This window comes from Streptopelia decaocto (genome assembly GCF_964273445.1).
Source record: "Streptopelia decaocto genome assembly, chromosome: 1".
NCBI classification, from domain to species: domain Eukaryota; kingdom Metazoa; phylum Chordata; class Aves; order Columbiformes; family Columbidae; genus Streptopelia; species Streptopelia decaocto.
In genome coordinates, this window is record NC_138663.1 from 58,768,764 (window position 1) to 58,790,087 (window position 21,324).

General features: G+C 46.3%; 1 protein-coding gene and 1 long non-coding RNA gene across 4 annotated transcripts in view; one reads left to right on the forward strand and one right to left on the reverse strand.

The window, feature by feature from the left end:
- The window catches only part of ABTB3 (ankyrin repeat and BTB domain containing 3), a 175,841-nt gene that overhangs the window by 48,725 nt on the left and 105,792 nt on the right, over window positions 1-21,324 (reverse strand). For 2 of the 3 annotated variants that reach the window (XM_082045621.1, XM_082045623.1), the window contains exons 3-4: window positions 11,987-12,191; window positions 193-345 (exon numbers count right to left, since the gene is read on the reverse strand). In XM_082045621.1, the coding sequence (XP_081901747.1) occupies window positions 193-345; window positions 11,987-12,191 (358 nt within the window). The remainder of the gene's footprint in view (window positions 1-192; window positions 346-11,986; window positions 12,192-21,324) is intronic. The other variant, XM_082045622.1, reaches the window with a different exon arrangement.
- On the forward strand, window positions 259-10,563 carry LOC309436460. The gene is made up of 3 exons (XR_014183346.1): window positions 259-398; window positions 6,484-6,629; window positions 8,644-10,563. It is a non-coding gene; the product is annotated as an uncharacterized lncRNA (long non-coding RNA).

Below are 21,324 nucleotides of genomic sequence, written 5' to 3' on the forward strand. Positions count from 1 at the left end.
CACGGATGTGAGCAAATACCAGGAGCCGATTTCGCAACGCACAGAGCGACGAGCTCGAGCATCCATGCACCTCTCAAGGCGATAACAGAGCCCTCTGCCTGCCTGCTCGCTCGCCTGCTGTCACTAGGAAAGAAGAGACACGTTTTGCACAAAGCAGGCGATTTTTTAAATTCTTTTTTTACGTGGACTTACTTTAACTGTCGAGGTTCGCAGTCAACTCCCGGCAGCAGGAGCCTCGCCGCCTGCCGTACGTCATCGCTGTCCACCGAGAAACTGCGACGGTGCCCCGCGTGAGCCACGGCAACCCGTATCCACTCCATCAGGGGAGGCAGCACAATGAACGGCCTGGGAAAGCACACAGACATGAGGGCTACAGTACACTAGCAGCAAAATAACAGGTATATAGAGAGAGAGAGGGTGGAGGGGGTGTGTGTGCATGTGTATATGTGTGTGACAATATATTATATATACAGAGAGAGAGAAGGGAACAGGCAAAACGAAAGCATGGGAGAGCAAACTGGCTCAGCTAATTTAAAGCACATCTAAATCAAGATGTCTCACCCTGTCTCCGGAGTAGGATTATTTGAAGAGTCAGATTTAAGAGCCATGCTCATTTATGGGGCTCCTGTGAGGTCAGTACACCCTCGCTGCCCCCCTGTCCTTAACACGGTGTATCCCGAAAAGAGGGCAGAAGCCTGGCACCAGACCGCATCCTGCTTCAGCTGATACACCAGAGTGGGTGCGCTACCCAGGCACTTTGCAACAGGGACAGGAGAATGAACCAGGGCAGAGAAAGGGGATGCCCCCGCCCCAAGATGCCAGGGGTGGAGAGGTGATGCACGAGGTAGTCTCCAGCATCTCCTCCTACTAACACAATGTGCACCTCGTGCTCAGTGCTGAAACTGGGGACCTTTGCAGCTGATCCCGCTGCATTATTGAGATTACCTGTGAGCAGCATCAGAAATCAGACTGTTTCATTTCACTTTGAGCGGTATCAAACCACGACACCTTTGGGCACCAGCTCTTCTGCCACTTGAGCAAAAATACACAAAACCGGCTCACAAAGTGGACGGTGGGACTCCAGGCCACAGCACCCACTTGAGCAAAGCAAGGACACCATCAGAGACATGGTCCTTCACTCCACAAGACCTGGACAGCCCCACATCCTAGCGAGAGACGCGCAAGCCTCAGGTGAAGCACTCAGCATGCAGTTTGCCTCATCTATGTTAAAAACTATTTGGGGACCAAGAGAAAAATACCAGACCTTAAATGAGAAACATAGCTTCAAGTCCCAGTTTGGAGATAAAAATAATAAAATATCTGCAGCTGATCATCTTGGAAGGTCGTTGCCTGTTAGGTCAAGGTGGACAAAATCCCCAGACCAATTCAGGCTGCAGCAACTGCTCTTCCACCCCTAATAAGTTTTGGTGCCCGCTTGATCTCCTAGCTGGGGTGTGCAAAATGGGTGCCTCCTCCACAGCTGTATGCAGGAGACAAAGTCTGTGCATGGAAGGGATGAGGAAGGGTAAATAAATCCCTCTTTATAAAGAAATATATACTATAAAATTCTAAAAATTGCAAAATCACTACAAAATAATAAATCTTTCCCAAGAACTACTTAAAAACTATACTGGAAGTTCTGTGTTTAGTCAGAACTGCTGCAAACTGTTTAGACACAGTGAAACTATTTCATCCACACTGTGACGTAGATACCATGGCTAAGGGATGTTAACAGAGGTTGCTGTAATATTAATTTAAAAAAAAAAAAATAAGAGAGAGATGAAACTTGTAAATGACTACTGTCCTCAAGGAATGTCTGTAATTAATCTGCACATATCTTCTTCTTTGGAACCTTTTTCTTTTGTCTTATTTCCTATGTGGCTCCCTTTCCTCAGCTCTTTAACTATATATTCCCATATTCCCTATGTTTATTAGCTCAGTATATCATCCTAATACTGGAAATGTTCCTTCTAGTGCAGCATCATCCCCTGCTTTTGCTCCCTTCACTTCTCCTGCTCCTTTTTATTTGTTATTGCTTTGCCTTACTTGCCTTCCCTTACACGGTTCCTTTTAATAGATGGGGAAAAAAAAAATGAAAAGTGAAGTCTGGATTAGGCGCCCAGTAGGCAAATACTTTACACTTTAAACATATAACTTTACCCCAAAAGGATCTACCCTGAGAAAAATTACTTAAGAGGATGTTGATTCTGGAATATCCTTTTCCTATTTATAGCTCTTATGCCATTTATTTCTCTTTTGAAGACTTAACTTTACATAGCTCTGATATTAATATCCTTAAGGAAGGATGACGCATTTCAAAAGTGCCGAAGGACAGAGAAACCCTGAGGCCACTAACTTTCCCTGGGATGCCGGGTTCCCAAATCTCACGAGCGCTTCAATGAACCACCTCCTTTCGAAACACCACATCTTTGGCTGACTTGCCACTTTCATCATGATTCTATTCAAACACATCGCTATCCCTCAGAACCAGGCTACGTTTTTTAACAAGGCTCTTTGCTTTCCCCAGCCCTGCCCACGGCCATGTAAGGAGGCAGATAAGGGCAGAACTTCTTGTCCCACAGCTCCCGTGAATACGATTTCCATAACCCAGCCCATGTGTTCTGACAGTGGTGGTCAGAGGAGGGAGAGGGGAGAACCAAGGGTGTATCTGCTCCTGGAAGGTGACCTGATTCTCAGGTCACCCGCAACATGTGTCCTTGGAGCAGAAGGGACCCTCTCTCGTGGTGTTAAGTAGCTGGGGACAAGTGATCAGTGGGAGTTGCTTCCATCACTTGCTGAGCAAAGAGCAGAAAGGGAGCTGCAAATCACACTGGAAGCGTAAAAATGCATGGAGTTACCCACAAAACTTGATGCTAGGAAAACAATTAAAGGGAAAGTCAATACTAGGCTATGGTTTGCATGAGTGAATGTGGTCTGGATGAGAGAAATTAAGATATATTTGTATGAAGCCTTCCTGGAACATCTGCTGGGCAAATAGAAAAGCAGAGGGCCGTGGCTGAACAGGGGACTAAGGGGTTCACGCTTCTGCCTCCTCTAGAGCAGGTCAGAAACTCGCCCAGCAGAAAATCTGTCCCACCACAGTACATGGCAGAGCAAATAACATTATTTACAGGAACTGTGATAATTGCACTATAAAATTGCACTTTTTTTTCCTTCTTGGCTTTACAAACTTCAACATGGAAATAGAAATTAATGTAGCTATTTGGTGCAATAAATCCTGAAAGGGAAGAGAATCAGTGTTATGTGGAAATGGGAGGATTTTCTCTAAAGGCCAATTTCTGTCCCCACATGAGGACGTGGAGTTTGCTCACAATATTTACATTTCTTTTTCCAAGGAAAAAGAAATAAAAATCACTGCATATCTGAGCATTTCAGGGAATTTGCATTTTGAGAAGAGAACCAAATATGGCTGAGTGCAATAGGCTAAAAATACCCTTCAAGAATCTATGCACCACGTGAAGGGAAGTATTTTTTTTAAATACTGTTTGTGTGCCAAAGAAGAAAGAGGAACACAAAGTTATAGGAGTGTGACAGCCCACAAGACAATGTGGCATCAGCAAGAAATATTTCACTTTTCAAACAACACCGTGCGCAAACGCGTCAGGCAAATGCATCATCGTTGATGCATATATATGCCTCTGGTACAGAGGCAGGTAACAACCTGGAGAGTACAGTACTTCTGTGTTCCAGAGTAGACATGTAGCAGATAAGTCACCTAGTTATAAGCTTTGGAAGCATACATCTTAATTAAATTAATCTGACCACGGTAGGAATGTGCTGGGCTTCACTCTGCCTGAGGATATGGAAAGTCAGGAGCAGCTCGACTGCTGCAGAAGCACCTTGGCAGGGTGCAGGTCAGTGAGTGCTCTGACCTCCTCCTCCAGCTCATCTCTGTACCTGTGCTTCACTTTAAATGTGCTCCCGTACTCTTCAGTTCACTGTGGTTCAAAGTTAAGCATGAGCTTAAGTAATGTCCCACAAAAAAAAAGATGTTGGTTTGGCACAGGCTCATATTTTCCTCAACTGTCATCTTAGGGGAAAAAGATGCCAGATCAGGATGCAGGGAGAGGTCTTTGCATAGAGCAAACCCCATCCCACGCAAAAGAACTGGGAGGTGTGGGAGGCCAATAAAAAGCAGATTCCAAAGGGCTGGACCCTCCCAGGCACTGCTCCTGCAGTTCTTGGCAAGGGGACAGCTGGCTCCTCTTGAAGCATGCCCTCCCTGGGTCCCTATTTGAACAGAAAAGGGAATTATGAGCACCCCACAAACCCTCATGTCACCGATTCCTCCCTCCATGCAGCATCCCTCCCTGTTCCCTCTTGCAGCCCGGTGCTCCTCTTCCATCTATTTTGGGATGGCTCACGGACCCGTGAGCTCCTGTGCCTTGCAGACATCTGCAGGCAATACCCAACTGGCACCCCCTGACAAGGGACGACCATTCTCCTTACTCTCCTATCCCAGATAGCACACGTCCTTCTCCACATCACCCTCAGATGTGGCAGCTCCCCCTGAGCACCCGACCTTCAGAGCACAGCCAACAAACCCTCTGCGTCAAATCAGTCACCAAACTTATCTTGGTTTTTGTAGGGCTGATGTCTCTGGGGCACTTTGAACTAAAAAATCATCAGGAAGGAAAGCAGATGTTACGGGAGGGGAACCTAAATATATGGTATAACCCACTCCAATTGCCCCAACTTAACTGCATGGCAGATTGCCTGAAACCCATACTTCTCCCAAGCCACGTGCAGCACACCTGGGCTGCCCACCATTTCCCTCCTTGGCTTGCTGGCACACAGAGATATTAAAAGTCCCGTCATGCATATGCAATAGCTCAGGCTTTTTCATTATTATTATTGTTGTTGTTGTTATCAGTGGCAGCATACCTGTACATAAAGAGGACAAATCATCGGATGGAAGAGCATGAGACATGGACACTGTAAAATGCAATCGGACACTTCATTATTTTTGTGCAGGTCTGTGAGGAGACCGATACAGCTCTTTTTGGATACCGCTTGCTGCCACACCAGAGTTACAAAGCACTACAAAATCATAGAATGGTTTGGGATGTAAGCAACCTCTGAAGATCATCTAGTGCAACCCCCCTGCTAAAGCAGGTTCACCCAGAGCAATCACACAGGAATGTGTCCAGGGGAGTTTTGAATGTTTCCAGAGAAGGAGACTCCACAACCTCTCTGGGCAGCCTGTTCCAGGGCTCTGACACCCTTAAAGTAAAGAAGTTTCTCCTCATGTTTAGATGGAACCTCCTGTGCTTCAGTCTGTGCCCATTGCCCCTCATCCTATCATTGGGCACCACTGAAAGGATCCTGGTCCCATCCTCTTGGCACCCACCCTTGAGATATTTATAAACACTGATGAGACCCCCTCTCAGCCTTCTCTTCTCCACAACCAGCTCCCCTACAAATCCCAGACCCAAATAACCCCTGGCTCTGTTTTTTCTCAGTCCCTACCACCTCTGCAGGGTGCAGATTCTCCTGCTGTCCACTGACTCTGACTTCATGGTCCACCTTGCTGCCCCGTCCAAGAGCAAGGCACCCCCTGCCCTCTTCTCCTTCATTTCCCAGCTGCTTAAGCGGTTCTTCCTCTTCCCAGTCGTTCCCTCTTCCTTGCAGAGAGTAATCCTCCTTTTTGGCAGTGTTCTGTCTCACTCCTCCCAGTTCCCACTATGGGGGTGACTCCTCCCTAGCTTCCCTCTTCTGCAGATGTGGAGCTCTTGCCCCACCACACACACACACTCACTGCTATGGAGAGGACTGGCTTGATGGTCTTCATCACGATGGGAATGGAGGAATTCCTGAGGGCTAATCGTATTTGGATGTGAATTCCAACAGCTGCCTTGTGCTGTCCCTTCCTCAGTTTCACCAGCTGTGAAGCGGACACAGCTGTATAGACCTGACGTTGCTATAACTCAAACATCTTCTGTATGTTTCAGTTACTACAATTGCTTTGGATGATTTCTGTTTGCAGGATCCTTTAGCTATTGAGGAGCACGCTGTTCTGGTAGCCATTAAGTTTCCTCAATCACTCCAGCTAAGGATGGTGACTGCAAACTTTTGTGGCAGTTGCAGCCAAAGTGCTACACACAGGTCACAGCTGATTAAAATTGCAAAAGCAATCAAGTAAGAGTTAACAGTGCTTCCCAAAACCGTACTTCTACAAGAAAAAGCCTATCTAGACAAAGGTAGGGAGATGTTTCTGCTTACAGATATGAGTCAGCAAATTCAACACTATGAAAAGATGTTTAAACCAATGTTTAGTTTGTTGTTTATGTTTTCATGGGTGTTTTTTAAAGAAAATCTCAATATACAAATTGAAAGGTATCCTCAGTTCTGAGAGTTTTCATTTAGAACATATGATGAAACCATATATGCAATACTAGTCCATTTTTAGTATTACTGGAAGACAGAAAAGCATGTTTTCCCAACATTTACCATATATTTCAGATGGGTTTCTGGGCTGCAAAACTCAGATTTTATATTCACACCATAAGCTACTTGTCTTCAGAGAGATCAAATACCTTCTGATGCCTTCAGAAAGCTGCCAGTCCCAATCCTGCCCAGGGACTCAGCAAAACCGACTGATGCAACAGGTGAGTCCATGCAGTTATCCCCATGCTAGGCAGCTCCTCCACCACCCCAGAAGCCCAGCTAAGGGTGAACCAAGTAACCAGCCTCTGAAAAAGTGAATTCTGTATTTTGTTCAGGCTGAAGGATCAAATCTCCTTGCTCTCACAGAAGCTTCAGTGAGACCCACCTAGGTGTAGGGAGGGTTTAACCTTATGATTTTGTGTATCAAGACATTGGTGCTCCTGAGTCCTCACAAGGGTATCTGCAAGTCACAGTTTTTGAATTCACATACAGCATTCAAATGCACTGTCCCTGTTGCCCCTCCCTGCATTAAAAACATTAATGGCTGAGACTTGAAATGCAACCAAGTCGAAGTGATGACCTGGTCAGCAACCACAACGGGGAAATATTTCACAGGCAGCTTTGACATGAGATTTGACACAACTGGCTGTGGCATAAATCCCTGAAGATTCACCAGTGTCAGGAGCACAGCACAGAACGGCACAGGTAACGTGCTGTTCTTGCAGTCCTGCATGTGATTTCCTCTACTTAAAAACAAAAAAAATCCTATAGCCATTGCATGGACAGCATAAGTCTAGCTTGATAAATGAGATGTAGATACCATCTGACAGCTGAGCTATGAATACTGCATGAACTATTTCTCGTAACACGTGCCATCTCACATGCTGCAGCCAGCTGCCAACCCCACTCCTGAAGGGATTTTTTAAAAGTGGGAAGTTTGTTATTAGGACACAAATCTAGAGGACTAAGGATGGATTTGGGTTTTCTTTTCAGCGGTTCCCCATCAAATCAACCCTGGTGCTAACTTTGAGTTCAGCAGAGCCATGGTTTTACCATGTGAAATTTTCAATTAAATAGTGGATATAAATATATAGGGCTACAGGGCGCTATGCCATACTGGCACATAAAGCATGTGTAATCCCTTCTTCAAATACACACTGCAAGGTTCATTCAGGTTTCCTAGCAGGACTTCCACACTCCCTGTGCTAGTGCTTTACCTGTTCTTCATCAGTATTGCCCATCATTCCCTGCACTCCCTGCTGGCCTTTCCTGGAGACTGCTCTACCCCTGAAATTGGTAACACACAATAATTTAAATCAGGGACACATATCCCTAGTTATCTTCTTACTGAAATTGTTCTATGGGTATAATATGTACCACAGACAGAGCTGTACCAGTTATGAAGGTGCTTTGAAAGAGTTTGAGCTATTTTACAGCAGTGGAACACTCCTCTCATTAAAAGGGCTGCATCGCATTAATTCGCCAAGTATACTAATAACTATCTGAAGCACGAAATAAATTCAGATGATAACCCAAACCTTTCTCATTAACCACAAACTACTACAGGCTACAATTTGTACATGTGTGCATGTGCAGGGGGCATGTATGCTTTTGTGTGTGCACATGCATGCAAGGCAGGCAGAAAAAACAAAAAGCAAGCAACAGCCCACGGGAGTTTCCTAAGGGATTGCTCCACATACAGAGAAAAGTAGTAAAGGGAAAGTGAAAAAGGTTAAAAAAAAGACATGTATCCACCAACTCAATTAAGACCCAAGGGGAAAAGCTGAAGGCTGCCGGGCAGTACAGGGAGTTAAAGCTGCTCCAAGACAGAGCAGCAGAGGAAGCACTGGAGAAGGAACTTTGCTGCCATGTGAGCAGAATTAATGGGTGGTTCTGGACCAGCTGAGCTGCCACTTCTCAATGGGTTGTTAATGGGGAACATGGAGAGTTAGGAAGTAATGAGGACTTTGTCAATACAGCTGTGGGTAACAGTGGGTAAGGAACCACTTCAGGAAAAAACCATCGCACAAATCTGCAACTACAGATTCTGAGCTTTCCGGTGCTTAAGAGATTACTTGCTATAATTTTGTAAGTGTTATAGAGGCTGAGAAGCAAAACAGAACCACAGGACAGATCCTTTAATTAAACCAGAAGCAGCAAGCAAGCAAGAAATCTTGGTAACAGTGGCCCCTCATCTACAATTTCTTTTCTTTTTTTTTTTTTTTAAATTCCCAGGAAAGTAAAAGCATGAACAAACCTAAATAATCCACAGCCACTTGCAGGTGGAGGCACTGGAGGAGCACAGCTTTCACAAGCAACACCCAGCACAAGACAAACGTCTTCATCGCGTCCTGGCTAGGTGCTTTAGGGGGATTCCATGAACAGGTCCACCCTGGACCTCCATGCCTGCAAAAACAGCCATCTACATGGTACCCAGGGCCATTAGATAACCTACCCTAACAGCACTGGTTTGCGTTGGTGCCAACAACACATCCAAAAAATCAGAGGGTCTCTTCCAAAGTGAACAGATTGAAAAAAGAATATGGATTTGGGGTAGAAGGGTGTCACACATCCATCTTATGGTTGGATTTTTTGGCATTTAGGAAGTGGGGAATCTTTTCCAGGTTTTCTGAGCAATTCTGGCCACTTCCCACCTCTACACCCTCCAACAAAAGCCATCCCACCAGCAAGAGCTTTCCTGCATAATCATTTTCCCCTTCTGTTTTATGCAAAGAAAACCACTATTAAAAACACACCGCATTCTCATTTCTTTACCTCCATGAAGAACAAACATCAAGAAACACTCCCTAGAAATGAAACGCCGGATTTACTCAAAGGTAAACATCCCATTTATGCGTCCCCCAAGACTCTGAGGGAGGTACCGCTTTCTGTGCTGGGAAGTGCTAAGCCAGGCAGGACTGCCACTGTATGGGCTTCCCTCCCATCTCCAGCCTCTGCAGAAGGACACGCAGAGCCTTTGCAGCTCTTTAATACTGTTCAGAGCCGAAATCCAGGTGGGAAGGACAGAAGCAGCTCTTATGGGGCCACCAAGCCCTGCAAGCACCGAGGGTGATCTCTGGCTGCATCCTGCAATCCCCTCAGCCCTGGGCATACATGGTCAGGGAAAAGGGGGCCAAAACAGTAGTCAAATTGGCTTAACATGAGCCAAGGACAACCCCTGTTTCATGGAAATACTGCCTATAGCCAGATCCATGCAGTCCTGGCTTCTCTGCACCAACAGGGTCACAGAAAGGCCAAGGATAGGGTAAGACTCCTGGAGCTCCTTGCTTCCTTCTGGGCTTCTTCCAGCATAAAAGCAATTGCCGCAGCTGGAGAAGATGACAGGGAATACGTCACACAGATATGGCACAAAGTTTCTGCATATAAAAATGCTGTGTTTAACAAACCAGCACCCCCACAGTGCACGAAAACCCACCACGGAAACCCAAACCACTAGAAGTAAGTCATGGACCGCAAAGCATGCTTGCATGTAAACAAAAAGATGGATAATAGGTAGGAAGGCTCCTCAGAGCACTAAGGACAAAAAAGTCAGCTTCACTGATCCTTTCTCCAGGCAGCACAGGATGGGTGCATCCAGCTGATGAAGCTCCAGAGCACAACCCCATGGAAATATCTGGGCTCATGCTTAACCCTGCATCTCTCCCACTCCAGTGTTAAGTACTAACGCATGTTTGATTAGGCAACAGGAGGAGTATCTGTGCCTTCCAAAAATGACCACAAGCTCTTGGCAATAACACCGAGTACTTGCTCTGGCCCTAACCGCACACCGCAGTTGTTAAACTGCCCTGCCAAAGGAAGACGTCTTGCCAGATGGAGTGTTCAAAATAAAGCAAAGAAGAACAATCACTTTAAATAATCAGCGTTTCAAGTGCTCTATGAAGATAACGTGTATTAAGGCAACCTCAGAGAAAGTAAAACCTATTGAAGAAAATGCTTTAAGTGATTTTTTAAATATTCCTGCACTTTTCACTTTCCACAGGGAAGTCTGCAGAAATCTTACAAAACCAGAGCCTCAGTATTATTCACCTTTATACTCCCACTTGTTCCAGTGGCACTACTCCCACAGATGTGGACTACAGATCAGGTGAAGGTATTTTCTATTTTTTAATCTTTTTTGTGCACACTAAACACCCTTGGACACAAGTTAGACTTCTGCAATAACAAGGCTGGACGCCAAATCATGAAATTAAAACAAATTTAGAAAAAAGAGAAAATTCTGGATTCTTGTCACTTCCCTACTTTTTTTTTTTTTTTTTCACACTTTGGAAACAATAGAATAAAAAGCGACAAGCATGCTCATGGAGCGACCCCAACTTGAAAAGAAACAAAATGCCATCCAAAGGCAAATGGCAAAATTCCCAGTAACATCATTAATGCCAGAGTTTCATCTTGTATGCTATTCTGTGAATCAATATAATATCATTTCCACGGAGAGATCATATTATATACCATTTACAACTATGCATACAATGAGGTTTTCAAACGCTGCTTTTGAGATGCAGACCTCACACCGAAACAAAAACCGAGACCCATATGCACAGCTCTTGGGGCACACGTGCAGACCAGAGTTGAGCTCACATGTACAGCTCGATATATACATTGCGATGCAAATGTGAAGCCCAGGTTAAAAAAGCAGTTTGTGTGTGCATCACCACAATACCATTCTAGAAATGAATTCCCAGCACTTTTCAAACACCAGTCACCTCTCTCGCCTGGTTTAGGGCTGGCGAGAAGCATGGCCGGGGAATAGCACCACGTGCCTCAGCACACAAATGGAGGCTTGTGTTACTGGACAGTTTGCTGGGCTTTTGACAGGAAATGGCTTTATTTTCTTGGTCAGCAAGGTGTCCCGGTTGCTTTCTGGGGTGCCCAGGTGCAGACCCGCCCAGTGCTAGGCATCCTGCCTGCCTGCTTGCTGGTATTTGGTGACCCCATCGCTGGCTTCAGTGGCATCTTCTTCTCACCTTACAACAGATCCTGAGTCAGGACAGGGCCTCAGGCGTGTCCCCCCCCTGCACCAGCCATCCCTGGGGCAGGGCCAACAGCAGCACAGCCTGAGCCTGCCACATCGCTGGCCGGGGCAGCCCCAAGGTTATTCCTGCACCCAGCTCCTCCTCACAGCATCTTTAACGACTTCTCCTTTCTACACACTACTCTATTCATTTTCCACTTCCCCAATCGCAGCTGTCAAGCCCTATTAAAGTGTAGAAAAAACACATTTAAACCCGAACCTGCTAGGCCAGAAATAGAAGTTCTCATTTTCTTTTCCAAAACACAGAATAGCTGAGCAACAACGAAAGGAAAAGGAAATCTCTCTTGAGTGCACATCTGGAACCAATTTGCTGTATGTAGCCACTGGGTGTCACTTTTGATATATATTGGGTCAGCCACGCAGCGTTTCGGCGAGAGAAACGGATTTCAAAGAGGTGATGCTAAACCAAACCAGACTGCTCCGCAGCCTCTCACGCACAAGCTATAATTAGCAATTAGCCATCCAGGCTGATTTATTAATGAAACGTCTTCACCACGACACTAACCGCCGTACGGCGGCTCTTACCTCTCGGTCTGCAGTGTGACTTTTGACGGCTCCACGTTGGGGTTTTCCCACTCCATCTGCGGACAGTGCATGAAGTAGCAGAGGGTGTATAGAGCCTCCGGCTCCCAGTAGAGTGATCCCTGCTTCTGGTGCATCGGCGTCCCGTTCCCATGCTGCTTGGCATTGAGGGGCTGGAGGTGGTGCATCGCTCGAGACACCAGGTCACCTGGAAAAAAGCAAAAGCAGGGTGAATGCCAGGCTTTTTGGCTGCCTCTCCATGAAGTTTTCAACCCAAAAGGCATACCAGGGGTTGTTTTTTCCTTCCATTTAAACTCACATATGCAAACAGTAAATGGTAGGATTGGATCCTGTGCACTGATCATCACCATGTTGGACTTTGCCTAGTGGTTTATGTGGCATGGCACAACATACCTGGGCTACAGACAAGCCTCAGAGTCCTGGGGGAGATGATGGGTTTCTGCAAATATGGTGTGTCAGCAGCACCAGCCTGGTCTCCCTCAGCACCACTGGAGAGCCAGTACACCAGGGCTGGGGTCTCAGCTACCTACAGGCAGACCTTAGGGGCTGCCAAAACCCCATAGTTCCAAAAAGGACCAGTGGGGACGATGCAGAGTGGCGCCAAAAGCTGTACGCTCCTGGGTAGGGGGTTGAATGGAAATGCAGCCCCTTGACACAAGGAAGGAGGCAGCTGGATGAGGCAGAGAGCACTGCAGGAGTGCACAAAGGGACACGTGGGTGAGGAAAAGAAGGGGAAAAGAAACTGCTAAAAGACAATATCAGAAACGTGCAACTGAAATTACAGTTTTTAAGCCCAGGCTGGGCCTAGAAAACTTCACGTTAGCAGAAGAGCAAAACCTGTCAAGCAGGCTCACCCAGCCCCTCAGGTTTCCAGAGCACAGAAAATGGCCCAAGAGAAAGATGCTCGTCGTCTTCCATGCACCGATGTGGTTCTGGGTGCATCCTGGCAGGGTGGGTGTGGGAAACCAGCCGCAATATATGGACCAGGATCAGCAAAGCCAGCGAGATTAGCAGTCAAATATACAGGCAAGCAGCAGTGAGTCTCTGAGCGCCGTACTGATTGTAACTAATTAACTACAGCATGTCCCTCCAAAGCAGTGAATTTTACATTTATTGACTGGTGACCACTCTATCAAAAGCAGGGAAACAATTGTGGTTATAAAGTGACTGTTTTCACATTTTCAAATCGCTTTGAGAGTGCTTTGGGGGTAAATAATGATCTCGGATCAAATCAGATGGTTTGTTTTAAATGAAAATCGGAGCAAGAGCCCTTTGGGTCATTCTTAAGCTGTACAAAAACGAGTGATGGGAAAAGAGGACATAATTTCCCAGCATTAAGAAGAAGTCGCACACTTTCTGTTATCTACCTTTCCCAAGTGACCACTGAGCACTGAAACTTGGAAGGAGGAGTTGGAAATGTGCACCGAGGTAGGAATATAAAACCAAATCTGGGGAAAAGAAAAGGTGAATAATGAACTCCTGGGCAAACTTAAAGGAGAACCATTTTAACTGTGTGCAAAGCAGAGCTACAGGTTTTTTTTGCAAAGTCCCACCCCTGTGAACACATCACAGCACATCACCTCTCTCCAGGCTGACTCGCACAGAAAATGATGCTGCTGCTGCGATAATGTGCACCACGGAGAATAGAAACGTCTCGCTGAAAAATGCTCAGCCCAATCCTCCAAAATCACAGCCTTAAAACCATGAGAAGAAAACCGCTGGCATGAGAAAACTGCCGAGTACATGATTTCAGGGTTTTGACACGATTTTTTGCTGCACTCTGCAATATTCCTCTGATTCAAAGCTTTCATTTAAAAATAGTTTGTCTTTTCCCTCTGCCAGGAAATTGTCGTGACAGGACCAATCTTGCAGCCCTGCATGCTCATCGTTTCCGAGAGCAGCTGTGCATGTCGAAAGCCTGCAGGATCAGGTCCGTGGCAGAAACAGATGTGCCCCTGAGATGATTCCCCAATCCTGCAGAAAATTATCTGCAGGCAACCCCAGCAGCAGGAAAGTTTGGGACCCCCTTCGCTCAGCCCACTCTTCCACAGCAGATGTCCGCTGCCAAGCTTAGCACAGGCCAATTTAACTGCTAGCAACATTGCTGACAGCATGAGTAAATTCCTTTTTTGATTATTTATTTTTCTCCAAAAGGAAAACAAAAAAGTGTGGAAATGCTGGCTGCAACGTTTGGATTTAACAATAATAGCAAAAGCAGACAAAAAGGAGTTATACTAAATTCAGCCTTTTCAGACCCAAGCCACTACAGCACTAAAGCATGTGGTTAAACTTGGACTGAGACAGAAAGCACCAGAGAACTCCTCTGACTTCTGCACCAAATGATGGATAAAAATCAGGACGCAATTTAGGCCCAGATTCAGGCAGCAGCATTACTTCATCCCCATCCCTCCCCGAGTGCTGGGGTGATGTGACTTCGATGACACATCCTGCACGCGAGGAAGCTGCACGGTGAGTAAGGAGGGAAGGCGGCAGGAAGAATGACGTGGGCAGGACGGGCAGCTCAGCATCGCTGCTGATGCAAGGCTGGAGAAACTCCAACCTCGCCAAAATCAATGGCAGAGCTCCCATCTGTTTCAATATGGCCAGGAGTTCACTCATTTATTCTGTTTCCTCAACTGCTTCTTAAGAAACACAAACTGATCCATGCTATTAAAGCTGAATTAATGCTTTTTATGTTTAAGCCTCATTTAATTACATTATACCAAAAATTGATTGGCTCAGATCTTGCTTTTGCCTTTGCTATATTATCTCTGGTTACATGTCAAGTAATTTCTATATTAACAATTATTATAACATTCCTCTATCAGAGACAACTCAAGGCTTAAATAATCAATACCTATAAAGCATTGAGCTTTACAGAGGGCAGTAAGTAAGCATAAAAATTGCATTATAATCCTGGTACCCAACAGGCAGAGCACTGGAAGCAGGACAGGAATCACCGCTCTCTTATTTTATTCCAAAGTGGACAAACCACTGCATGCCCTGGTGCCCTTTTCCTCCTCCGGCAGCATCCAGTTACGGTGCAAATTCTTCAGGGCAGAGACTGCCAGAGCATATGTATGCACCAGGATCAGTGCCAAGAAGGGACATGGGAGCTGACAGGCGCACGCACACGGTGTATGGTAGTACTTACGCATAGTCTGTAAAATGTAGCGTAGTACAACATCTGGTTCAAGATGCACGTGTGGTGTTTCAATCCCTAGCATGTTTTGCTGCTTCTGTTCTTCCTTGCTAAACGGAGTTTTGCTTCTCTCGTTTCTTCCAAAGAATATACTAAGAGTTGAAACCCTCTTTGATTCTGGCCAGGGCATCCCAAAGCCCACAGACATGAAAACAGTTCCATGATGGTACTCACTGGTCTGGTCTCCAGCAGCTGACCAGCTGAAGTCTCATCTGGGAAACGCAACCTATATTTGGTCTCCTTGCCAGCTGTAAAAGCCACAGTATATCTGAACGCTGAGGGCAACCTTGAATTTGTGGCCAAGTATGGAGACATAAAGCCCCTTTATCACTTCATGTCAGCTGTCTCTGCCCTTCAGACTGCATTCGGACACAGCAATACTCTGCAAGGGGAGGTTACCTGCTCACACCACTGGTGGCGCTTCTGCATCTTTTTTGGCCCTGAAAACGTCTCAGATGTATCAGCTGAGTGTATCTGGAAGGCCAAGAAATTCCTAAGTGCGTCATTTCCAAAAAAACCCCATAAAAAACAAAAATCCCAGCAGTTGAGTCAATCTTGTAACTCCAGGGATGTGCCTCCTGAGGGCTGTGGCGCCACGGCACAAGGGGCCGGTGGGGATCCCCTGCGCTCACTCTCGCTCCTGTTCCACCACCTGCAACCCATCCGAGGAACAGACTGGGGAGCCGCTCTGCCTGACAAAAGACCTTGCCAGTTTTATTTTGGTTTTAATTCAAAACAAATAAACACTTCCACAATGTACGCAATGTAAGCCAAGCGAGCCAACGCACAAATTTCTCTGCTAGCACAGCCAGGGTGAGGACGACATCATGTTGCATGGGGTGGGGATATTTGAGGATATTTTTGTTGTCAAAGCTGGGAAGCCAGAACTGGAGGGCAGCAAAGGTGACGAGAAGCCCCAGGCCGGTACTGCCTTGCAGCCCCAGGTCAGGACGGAGAAGAGCTCCAGCAACGTAGCTCCACGCTGGATGGAGCTTGTCAGCCCGGAGGAGAAGCACCGTGCCTTGCATGGCAGCTAGCAAAGGACCCAAAAAACCATCAAATGCACCGCAGCGTGCGGAGAGCTGCTGCTGTAGCTGCCAGCATTTCACCCTCTACACAATGAAAGCAGGACTTGCCCATTGCTGCTGCTGTCAGTTCAGCACGGTTTATGAATGCAAGATCCACATACATTTGATTTAAAGATTGAAAATATTATGTAATGCGCATGTTGTGACATGGGCCTGGTTTAAGGCAAAACTGCATATTTAAGGAACAGCTTCACTGACTTCAAGTCAAAGATGTGATGTGACAGGGAAAGTTAAGCTGCTCCAGCCTGTACAGGGGTGGTATATTCAACAACATACAGCATACAACTGGACTGCTCGAGCCCTCTCTACACCAACAAGCTACGCAATTTTGTTTTTTACTATGTTTGGCTTCAGTAAAAGCTATTATCACTGCTCATACTATTTTAGAGCCCAAACTTAAAAAAAAGTAACACGTCTGTTTCCAATTTTGTAACATCGTTGGGGGTGTGGGGAGGAAGAAGAAAAACAAAAAGAGAAGGAAGAAAGAGGAAATTATAGACGCCCAATGCCTATTTCTGAGGGATTTTATGGTCTGTCACGATGGACCCAACCTCACAAACATGCCTGCCCAGGAGCAGGCTCGCTGCTTTCAGAGGGAAAGACTTCCACAGCCTAAAACATTCAGCTGGGTGTGTGTTTGCACAACCATGACCCAGAGGTCAATGACGCTGGACCGATCCTTAAATGGCCACTCCCTATGACACCTACCTCGAGATATTCTTTGTTCCAACAACATGTCCTAAAACCGCAAGAACAACTTAACAACGATATTTTTGCACACGGAAAACAAGCCACACAGTTCTTTGGCTTGTGTTTTTCCTTCAAAGCCCAGGGGAAGGAGTAGGATCTGTTGTCTCCGCAGACCTCTTGCCATGCAATGCCCCGTCAGGGCACCGTGAGAAGCAGCGCCAGGCCATGCTTCTTGCACAACAGCATCCTGCAGGCAGCACCTATCAGTTTGACAATGCTGGTCTGATCATCCTTCTGGCCATCTGTGACTCCAATGCGTGTAGCCTGGTCTCAGGAATCATGCCCTGCAGTGGGGCATGTTGACAGCAGCAGTGTTAACACTATGCTGTGCTACCTGGGTGAACATTTTCTCCTGCAAAGAAGGGACCAGAGCCATAGAATGGAGTTGTATCTGTCCTTCAGAGTCTGTAACACCCTCCTGTGTCCCATCCAGAACATGAAAAGGAGGCATATCTATTAGGGACCTGCACTCCAACTGCCAGCTTCATGTCATGGCCAGTAGTTTCTGAAGTTTGGCCCCTTACAAGAGTGTGAGCCAGGTGCAAAACTAACTTTCTTGACCTGGATCCGTTTCACACCTCAGTATAGAAGTCCTGGATCTATGGTTTTGCTCAGAACCAGCTCTGTATTGAAAACAGACTGTATTGAAAACATGAATTATAACCCTGATAATAAACTATGGTGTATTCATCTGACTGCTGCCTAGTAGTCATGGCCACCCTGAATCCTTCCCACACTGTAGCTAAGTCTCTCTCCCATTCTACCTCCTTCTTGCCTCCAATTTCTGCACCAAAGTGATGCATTGCTAGAGCTCACCCCAGCATATGCCTGTAAGTGCATGAATGCAGGTGAACACAAGTAGCTGAACTGTGTCTCCTCTACCACAGCAGACTGCCTCCAGCCATCCGCTCAGTCAGCTGCCCGAGCGTAGCTACACTCTCAGTTTCAGCTGTGCTGTTCCTCCATGTTTGCTCTGCCTCTGGTCTTGCATCAATCTCCATGTTTCAAAAGTCAGCTGAGCAAAAGCAGCTCGAGCGAAACCTTTCCTCAAATGATTTATTGGAGGTCTTTCTACCGTTAACTCAAGACAACCCAGCTATACCAGGAAAGGAGTGTGCAGAGAGCTAGGATGAGTGCATGCTAGAAAGCATTTAGTATGTATTTCACTTAGTACAAAGTATCTTCAAACATAAAGCTATGCTATTCTTGGCACACAGTATACTCCAGATTCAAGAGCCAGCTGCCTCAGGGTTTGGGTGCGCTTGGGGTGCCACAACCCACCATCAGTGGAGCATCCCACATGCAATAGATTCACCATCGAGCTCACCTTGCAGAAATCTCCCCATGTCTGCCATCTCACCTTGCCCACGTCATGCCCCTATGGGAATTTCCTACCCAGGCAATTTTTTCTTCTCCTAACACCCATTCATCATTCCCACAGAAGAGCCAATGAAGGAGCTGTGGACCCAAACTTGGAATTCAACGTCAATAGACACGACGGTGATATGAGCAGCCCATTTACTGACATTGGCTTCCCTGCGGCCTCCCACAGATCGTTTAACCTTTTATCTCCACTTATCCTACCATCACAAAAAGATTCTATTTATATTACGGAGTAAGTGTTTGTGTCAGATTTGTTGTTTCCAAATCCTTTGAAGACTGAGAAATTAGGGATTGGATATATCCCATAAAAAAGCCACAGTAATAATTAAACCTTCTCAAGTTCACATACCTACTATAACAACACTATTACCTTCAAAATCTCCAATCCAACATGGCAAGCATGATGTTTGTGTTTGATTCCCCTTAAACCACATCAACTCCAAACAAAACAAGCTTTGACTTGGATAGCTATTCATCTGCCAACCTAATGCAGAGCCTTCCTTCTGCAGACTGCCACTGCCTTATGGACTTCATTTGGATTTTCTTTGGCCTGATGTAGACCCATGTCCTCAAACTCTGAATTTAAGAGCCCCCCCGTGGCTGAACAGGCCAGCTGAAGTGTGCTCGTCCTGGCAACACTTTCCATGAAGAAAGTTTTCCTAAAATACAATCTAAACCTCCCCTGGCACAACTTGAGGCCACTTCCTCTTGTCCTGTCACTTGCTACCTGGGAGAAGAGACCAACCCCCACCATGCTACAACCTCCTTTCAGGCCATTGTAGACAGTGATAAGGTCTCCCCTCAGCCTCCTTTTCTCCAGGCTAAACAATCCCAGCTCCTTCAGCCGCTCCTCATCAGACTTGTGCTCCAGACCCTTCATCAGCTTCATCACCCTCCTCTGCACTCTCTCCAGCACCTCAATGTCCTTCTTATCATGAGGGCCCAAAACTGAACACAGGATTCCAGGTGGGGCCTCACCAGTGCTGTATACAGTGGCACAATCACTTCTCTAGTCCTGCTGGCCACACTATTCCTGATACAAGCCATCAAAGCTGAGTGGGCTTCAATGCATGAGGTAGAAGCCATAAGAGAACAAAATTATCTGCATGGGGACAGACCTAGGCTTGGCCCCCAGAAAGGTGAAGGAGGTTGAGTCTTATCCATGGGGGGAACTGGGGAGCCCCCAAAGGAGTGCTGACAGCACATGGGAACCCAGGCAAGTGATAGCGGCCTCTGTTCAGCCCCTGTAACCCATGATAGAAATCCATGATCCCTCTCAGCAGGTCAGAGAAAGGGAAGGTAAAGCCTTAGCAGGGTGTAAACTGGTACTTTCAAATGATCCTCCTATCTGCTTCATTTCCACTGACAAATAAAAGCATTGCTTTATGGTTTATAATCGTGGGTATCTCGGGGGGAAGGGAAAAAAAGCAGGGGGTGGTTTAGGGCTATTAAGTAACCCATTACCTTTCTTGTGCACAGATGCAGAGAGCGAATGGAGGCTCATTTCCAGCCCAGAGTGGGCTGCAGGGGGAACAGAGTAGCAGCTAAAGGAGCCTGCAACCGGCTAACATTTGATGGAGACAAGAAACTACCTAGCATTTAAGCACTGCATTAATCTGTCTTTTGTTCTCTGCTGGGGGTCGAAGGGGCACCTCAACATACACAGAGTGGATGACGTGTGGAATGCAGTGAGGAGGAACCACAAACAAGAGAGCCAGAAAACAATGGGGGAGTGTGGACATAGATATCTTGTGCAATAACCCAGCGGAGAGCCCTTGAAAACTAGAAGTATCACCACATCTGGAAAGTGGCCACATAGGCTGCCAGTCTGTGGCCAAACCCTACGCTGAAGGGAGCGCTACCATCTGAATAGCAGGTTTTGGATAGTACCTCCACTTAGCTCAGCACTGTGCTGCATGAACCAAACTGTTGACAGGCAATAAGCTTTGGCCTTTCTTTATGGTGCTGCTTGGGTTGAGAAAAAATATCTGAACAAACAGAGCTTTTGTTCTGGCAGTAAATAAGCAGAGCACTTACAACAACACTCCTTCAAATGCCACCCTTCCAGCAAGCACCTTCACCCTGGCATTTGCTTCTAAGCCTAGATTTAACCTCTTACTTACAGGACATGAATCAATTTCTATGGCTCCTGCAGCGCTCCTTCCTGTTGGTTGCAGAGGTTTGACACTAGATGAAAAGGCAAGGGAGGGGATAAAGACTTTCAGCTGGGGCAATGAGGAGAAATGAAAAACAGTATTGGTATGCACAATCACATTCCTACTTACACAGCAGTAACCCTTCCTTTCATCCCTAAAGTGTGCCAGAATCTACTGGGACGCTGTTAGTTTGGAAATATATACATTCAGCACTGCGGAGGCAAAGAGAGGATGATGGGGAAGGGTGGCGTTTTTCCAGTGGCAAAAAGGAAAACCTTGCTAAGACCCGAGTGATGATGTGGGGGAAAAAACGGCCTGAAGAGCATATCTGGGAGCCACTCTAAGTTAAACAACATCCAAAAGCCTAAAACCCTCTGAGATCAGTAGCCATATGTCGCATCTGCATCTTCAGATTATCCTAGTTTAAAATAAAAATGCCTAATTGTTGTGGTTAACACTCAGAGTAATACCACCAGCGCCACCAGCAGCAGTCACCGTGGTTTGCACAAGACCAGGTGGCAAACTTCTCACCCAGGAAAGCCATAGCAGACTGGTCATTTTTAGACTCAAAGCAAGCCCCGAACAGTTTTCTACCTACTAACTATGCATGAAGACACAGTTTGGATGACATCATAAGCCACAGTTTATTCCTCCATGTGGCTCAAGAGATACAACCCTTCTGCAGGCCTACGCATGCACCTCAGCATGGGGTGGTTCTCCCAGTTTGGCTTACATTAAGAC